This window comes from Sander vitreus, unplaced genomic scaffold (assembly GCF_031162955.1).
Source record: "Sander vitreus isolate 19-12246 unplaced genomic scaffold, sanVit1 ctg337_0, whole genome shotgun sequence".
Classification (NCBI taxonomy): Eukaryota; Metazoa; Chordata; class Actinopteri; order Perciformes; family Percidae; genus Sander; species Sander vitreus.
The window spans coordinates 70,001-77,500 of NW_027595478.1; the positions used below are offsets into that span (position 1 = coordinate 70,001).

The 7,500-nt window shown below is 49.0% G+C and overlaps 1 protein-coding gene across 1 annotated transcript in view; it reads left to right on the forward strand.

Moving 5' to 3' along the window:
* The window catches only part of LOC144513754 (inaD-like protein), a gene marked incomplete at its 3' end in the record, with an annotated part of 68,361 nt that overhangs the window by 21,524 nt on the left and 39,337 nt on the right, over window positions 1-7,500 (forward strand). The window contains exons 6-7 of the mRNA XM_078244930.1: window positions 1,687-1,740; window positions 7,136-7,216. Coding sequence (XP_078101056.1) covers window positions 1,687-1,740; window positions 7,136-7,216 — 135 coding nt within the window. The remainder of the gene's footprint in view (window positions 1-1,686; window positions 1,741-7,135; window positions 7,217-7,500) is intronic.

Here is a 7,500-nt window from a genome sequence, read left to right on the forward strand (position 1 = left end):
TGATCTCATGTTTCAATGCATAATCAGCCAAAGTCTGCATATTTATGCGGGGGGGCACTTTAGCTGCATGAATTGCTGATTTCGGCGCAAAATATGCGGGGCTTGCATGATGTCGTAATCCCCGCATTTCCGTTGCATAAAGTTCCAAATATCTTATCAGAAAGATGGAAAATGTTGCGTTTACTTCACACGAGCAGCCGTTTTCCCTGTTGACATAGTGACGTGATGAAGTGGTGTGATGTAGCGACGTCATGAGGCGACGTCATGAAGCGACGTGATGAAGCGACGTCATGAAGCGACGTCATGAAGCGACGTGATGAAGCGACGTCATGAAGCGACGTGATGAAGCGACGTATGATGAAGTGACGTGATGAAGCGACGTGATGAAGCGACGTGATGAAGCGACGTGACGAAGTGACGTTACGAAGTGACGTGATGAAGCGACGTGATGAAGCGACGTTACGAAGTGACGTTACGAAGTGACGTGATGAAGTGACGTTATGAAGCGACGTTACGAAGCGACGTGACGAAGCGACGTGACGAAGCGACGTGACGAAGCGACGTTATGAAGCGACGTGATGAAGCGACGTGATGAAGCGACGTGACGAAGCGACGTGACGAAGCGACGTGACGAAGCGACGTGACGAAGCGACGTGACGAAGCGACGTGACGAAGCGACGTGACGAAGCGACGTCATGAAGCGACGTCATGAAGCGACGTGATGAAGCGACGTTATGAAGCGACGTGATGAAGCGACGTGATGAAGCGACGTTATGAAGTGACGTCATGTGGCGACGTCATGTGGCGACGTTACGAAGCGACGGGATGAAGCGACGTGATGAAGCGACGTCATGAAGCGACGTAACGAAGCGACATCATGAAGCGACGTGATGAAGCGACGTGGTGAAGCGACGTGATGAAGCGACGTCATGAAGCGACGTCATGAAGCGACGTCATGAAGCGACGTGATGAAGCGACGTGATGAAGTGACGTTATGAGGTGACGTCATGAAGCGACGTCATGAAGCGACGTCATGAAGCGACGTGATGAAGTGACGTTATGAGGTGACGTCATGAAGTGACGTGATGAAGTGACGTCATGAAGTGACGTCATGTAGCGACGTCATGAAGCGACGTCATGAAGTGACGTTACGAAGCGACGTTATGAAGTGACGTTATGTCGCGACGTTATGAAGCGACGTCATGTAGCGACGTTATGAAGCGACGTCATGAAGCGACGTCATGAAGCGACGTCATGTAGCGACGTCATGAAGCGACGTCATGAAGCGACGTCATGGAGCGACGTGATGAAGCGACGTGATGAAGCGACGTGATGAAGCGACGTGATGAAGCGACGTCATGAAGCGACGTGATGAAGCGACGTGATGAAGCGACGTCATGAAGCGACGTCATGAAGCGACGTGATGAAGCGACGTCATGAAGCGACGTGATGAAGCGACGTCATGAAGCGACGTGATGAATTGACATCATGAAGCGACGTGATGAAGCGACGTGATGAAGAGACGTGATGAAGCGACGTGATGAAGCGACGTCATGAAGCGACGTGATGAAGCGACGTGATGAAGCGACGTTATGAAGCGACGTCATGAAGCGACGTCATGAAGTGACGTGATGAAGCGACGTCATGAAGCGACGTCATCAATAACTTGTTTTGTGTGTGTTTCAGATTCAGAGACAGCGAAGCGGACTCTGACCTCACTCTGACGGACACGGACACAGAGTCAGTATCTTCTTCATTCTCCTTCTCTTCCTCTTCCTCCTCTTCTTCAGAGCTTCAGCAACTATTCACATCTTGTATTTATGATCTAACTTCTAAAGTAAAAGTACAAAATGATCAGCATCAAAATAAACGTAAAGAACCAAAAGTAAAAGCTCTCATTCTGCAGAATAATATATTTATATCGTCGATGTCTTTTAGGGAATGAAAACACCTTGTTACACACACACACACACACACACACACACACACACACACACACACACAGAGACACACACACACACACACACACACACACACACACACACACACACACAGAGACACACACACACACACACAGAGACACACACAGAGACACACACACACAGACACACACAGAGACACACACGAGACAGAGACACACACACACACACACACACACAGAGACACACACACACACACACACACACACACACACACACACACACACACACACACACACACACACACACACACACACACAGAGACACACACACAACACACACACACACACAGAGACACACACACACACGGACACAGACGGCACACACAGAGCACACACACACACGCACGCACACAGAGACACACACACAGGGACAGCACACACACACACACACACAGAGACACACACACACACACACACACACACACACACACACACACACACAGAGACACACACACACACACACACACACACACACACACACACACACACACACACACACACGACAGAGCACACACACACACACACACACACAGAGACACACAGACACACACACACAGACACACACACACACACACACACACACACACACACACAGACATACACAGACACGTGTGTGTGTGTCTTTGTATCTCTGTATGTGTGTGTCTTTGTATCTCTGTATGTGTGTGTGTGTGTGTGTGTCTGTGTGTGTGTCTGTGTGTGTGTGCGTGCTGTGTGTGTGTCTCTGTGTGTGTGTGTGCGTGTGTGTCAGTGTCTTTGTGTGTACACAGTTTTTGACATTTTCTGACACTTTGTCTACATTTGACATGTTTTTCCTTTTTTTGTTTTGAAGCCATCTTGAAACTTTTGAAGTTTCTTATGTTTTTTGTCGACATTTTTTGACACGTCTTCTGAAGTTTTTGCCGCTTTTTTACATTCATATATTTAATATAAAGTAGAAAAACATGGAAACGCTCAAAGAAAGTACCTCAAACATTGTACTGGAGGAAATGTCCTCAGTTACAGTCTGTCGTCCTCGTCTCTTCTCCTGCTGCTGTTTCTCAGTCCTCTGTCGCCCTCTGCTGCTTCACACGTGTCATAACAAACGTTCAGAGCTTTTAAAGGCTGTTAAATGAACTCAGAAAGCTGTCAACAAAACACACACACACACACACACACAAACACAAACTAAATGAATTCACAACAATAGAATGATGGCAAAAATCTTAAAATTACATCCATCCATCCATCCATCTTCATCCGCTTATCCGGGGTCGGGTCGCGGGGGTAGCAGCTCCAGCAGGGGACCCCAAACTTCCCTTTCCCGAGCCACGTTAACCAGCTCTGACTGGGGGGATCCCGAGGCGTTCCCAGGCCAGGTTAGAGATATAATCCCTCCACCTAGTCCTGGGTCTTCCCACAGGCCTCTCCCAGCTGGACGTCCCTCCACCTAGTCCTGGGTCTCCCCCGAGGCCTCCTCCCAGCTGGACGTGCCTGGAACACCTCCCTAGGGAGGCGCCCAGGGGGCATCCTTACCAGATGCCCGAACCACCTCAACTGGCTCCTTTCGACGCAAAGGAGCAGCGGCTCTACTCCGAGCTCCTCACGGATAACTGAGCTTCTCACCCTCTCTCTAAGGGAGACGCCAGCTACCCTCCTGAGGAAACCCATTTCGGCCTCTTGTACCCTGGATCTTGTTCTTTCGGTCATGACCTCCAGCCTTCATGACCATAGGTGAGGGTAGGAACAAAAACTGACCGGTAGATCGAGAGCTTTGCCTTCTGGCTCAGCTCTCTTTTCGTCACAACGGTGCGATAAATTGAATGTAATACCGCACCTGCTGCGCCGATTCTCCGACCAATCTCCCGCTCCATTGTCCCCTCACTCGCGAACAAGACCCCAAGGTACTTGAACTCCTTCACTTGGGGTAAGGACTCATTCCCCACCTGGAGAAGGCACTCCATCAGTTTCCTGCTGAGAACCATGGCCTCCGATTTAGAGGTGCTGATCCTCATCCCAGCCACTTCACACTCGGCTGCGAACCGATCCAGTGAGTGCTGAAATTACAGACAATAAATAAAGATGTGTCTGTCAATATGAAGATTGTATGAGTGTTCATCATTTTAGACCCACGTCTGTTAAATCCAGACAGAACGATTAGACGTTTATTGGACATCTGACTAAACAGTAATTCAAGCTGTAAGTAGCCCCTCCCAGCACGTTGGGGGGTCCTGGCCGGATGCCTTTTGCACACCGCCTCAGTGGAGCACCGGGAACAGCTGCTAACTCCTAATTTCCACCGGTTGCAGAACGACTGCGTGCTCCGCCGTCCGTCAACACCCACCAGGTCTGTCTGCGGCCACGACTGACAGCTGTAGTCACGAGGACCCACGAGATGTCACGAATTCACGTAGAATAGAACCACAAAACCAACACCAGTTAACAGCTCTGACCAGCAATTTCCACTGGATGCGTAACGGCTGCAGAGCGTCGACGGAGTCATTAGGTTTCCATTAAAGTCAGTGTGTGTCTGCAGAACGTGCTCTGCTGCTGTGCTGGCTGCACGCCTCTCTGTTCACTACGCTGCCTGTCGGGACATTCTGCTTAACGTGAAAAAAGCTTAACGTGGTTTAATGTACCTAAACAACGATCAATCATCACCACGTTTCTCATGGCCAGATCTAGTAATGAACACTTACGCCTGTCAAAAGAACTAAACCCGAAATCCAACGATTATAGAAGTTATCTCACATCTGCCAGTCCCTCCAGAAAAACCTGATTCTATGATCTCATGTTTCAATGCATAATCAGCCAAAGTCTGCATATTTATGCGGGGGGCACTTTAGCTGCATGAATTGCTGATTTCGGCGCAAAATATGCGGGGCTTGCATGATGTCGTAATCCCCGCATTTCCGTTGCATAAAGTTCCAAATATCTTATCAGAAAGATGGAAAATGTTGCGTTTACTTCACACGAGCAGCCGTTTTCCCCTGTTGACATAGTGACGTGATGAAGTGGTGTGATGTAGCGACGTCATGTAGCGACGTGATGAAGCGACGTGATGAAGCGACGTCATGAAGCGACGTTATGAAGTGACGTGATGAAGCGACGTAATTACGTGACGTGATGAAGCGACGTGATGAAGCGACGTGATGAAGCGACGTGATGAAGTGACGTGATGAAGTGACGTGATGAAGCGACGTGATGAAGTGACGTTATGAAGCGACGTGATGAAGCGACGTGATGAAGCGACGTGATGAAGCGACGTCATGAAGCGACGTAATTACGTGACGTGATGAAGCGACGTGATGAAGCGACGTGATGAAGTGACGTGATGAAGCGACGTGATGAAGCGACGTGATGAAGTGACGTGATGAAGCGACGTGATGAAGCGACGTCATGAAGCGACGTGATGAAGCGACGTTATGAAGCGACGTGATGAAGCGACGTAATTACGTGACGTGATGAAGTGACGTGATGAAGTGACGTGATGAAGCGACGTGATGAAGCGACGTGATGAAGCGACGTGATGAAGCGACGTGATGAAGTGACGTGATGAAGCGACGTGATGAAGTGACGTGATGAAGTGACGTGATGAAGTGACGTGATGAAGTGACGTGATGAAGCGACGTGATGAAGCGACGTGATGAAGTGACGTGATGAAGCGACGTCATGAAGCGACGTGATGAAGCCGACGCCATGTAGCGACGTGATGAAGCGACGTGATGAAGCGACGTCATGTAGCGACGTGATGAAGCGACGCCATGTAGCGACGCGATGAAGCGACGCGATGAAGCGACGCCATGTAGCGACGCCATGTAGCGACGCCATGTAGCGACGTCATGTAGCGACGTGATGAAGCGACGTGATGAAGCGTACGCCATGTAGCGACGCCATGTAGCGACGCTGATGAAGCGACGTGATGAAGCGACGTGATGAAGCGACGTGATGAAGCGACGCCATGTAGCGACGCCATGTAGCGACGTGATGAAGCCGACGTCATGTAGCGACGTCATGTAGCGACGTCATGTAGCGACGTCATGTAGCGACGTCATGAAGCGACGTCATGAAGCGACGTCATGTAGCGACGTCATGAAGCGACGTCATGAAGCGACGTCATGAAGCGACGTCATGTAGCGACGTCATGTAGCGACGTCATGTAGCGACGTCATGAAGCGACGTGATGTAGCGACGTCATGAAGCGACGTCATGAAGCGACGTTATGAAGTGATGTGATGTAGTGACGTTATGAAGCGACGTCATGTAGCGACGTTATGAAGCGACGTCATGTAGTGACGTCATGTAGCGACGTTATGTAGCGAAGTTATGAAGCGACGCCATGAAGCTGACGTGAACGCCATCGTAAAGCTGCAAACCCCGCGATGAAGCCACAATGAAACCGCCATTTTTGCAAGTTCCCGCAGTTTCATCGCATAAAGCTGCATAAATATCCCGCTTATTCCGTCACATTCTTTAACAAAACGTGCCGCATAATCAAGGATTTTAGACAACAGTCACAAAAAAACTCCACATTGTTCTGGAAGGACCGATGAGCGTTGTCTTCATTGGCGCCCATGGCGAGGAAAAAGCTTTAGTACCTATAAACAACGATCAATGATGACCACATTTCTCTCTCATATCGCTCCTCATAACCTCTGAAAACTGTCAGAAAATCCAACCAGAAATGTGGTGATTGATCGTTGTTTAGGTACGTTAAAACCACGTTAAGCTTTTTTCACGTTATGACCTATGAAGCCCATGAGAACCGTGTGGAGTCAACCCACAGCTGCCCAGCTGAAAACGTGAAGCAGAGACGCTGAATGTCAGATAACGGCCATAATAATTGGGACGTTGGGTTGGATTTTTCTGACAGTTTTCAGAGGTTATGAGGAGCAATATGAGAGAGACATTTGGTAATCATTGATCATTGTTTACGTACATTAAACCACGTTTGTATTCATTAGTAAGCTACAGGACAGCGTCATTGTACCCAGGACTTCTGGAAATGTACTTCCACATGCGTGTCTGTCCCCGTCACATTTCAAACCAAACGGACGCCCGTGCTTCCTGTTCGCTTTATGCTTTAGAGCATTTCAAAAGATGAGTAGTTTTGAGGTGAATCTGGCGAGAGAAACGTGGATGTAAGAATGTTTTTGTTGTTTTCTTCCCTTGTAGGTCCGTCAGGATGATTGGCACAGCGAGACCGAAGAGGCGGAGCCAGGGTGGAGCCTGTGTACCAATCAGAAGAGACCAAGGGTAGGAGACGTCACATCACGGCTGTGGAAAGGGATACAGCAACGGCCGCAAGTTACGCAACAATATCGCAAAAACATCGCAAAATATAATATAATATACTACAATGTTACTACTACTTTCACCCGGGAAACACGTGTTGATCCTACGGGAGTGTTTTAAACCAAACCGCCATCTTTTGCCCAAACGTAACTCGTCGTTTTGGTGCCTAAACTTAACTGTCGTCGCCGTAGCTGTATCCCTTCAAACCTGCTTCACCCGCAGCCAATCAGAGCGACCGCTGCAGA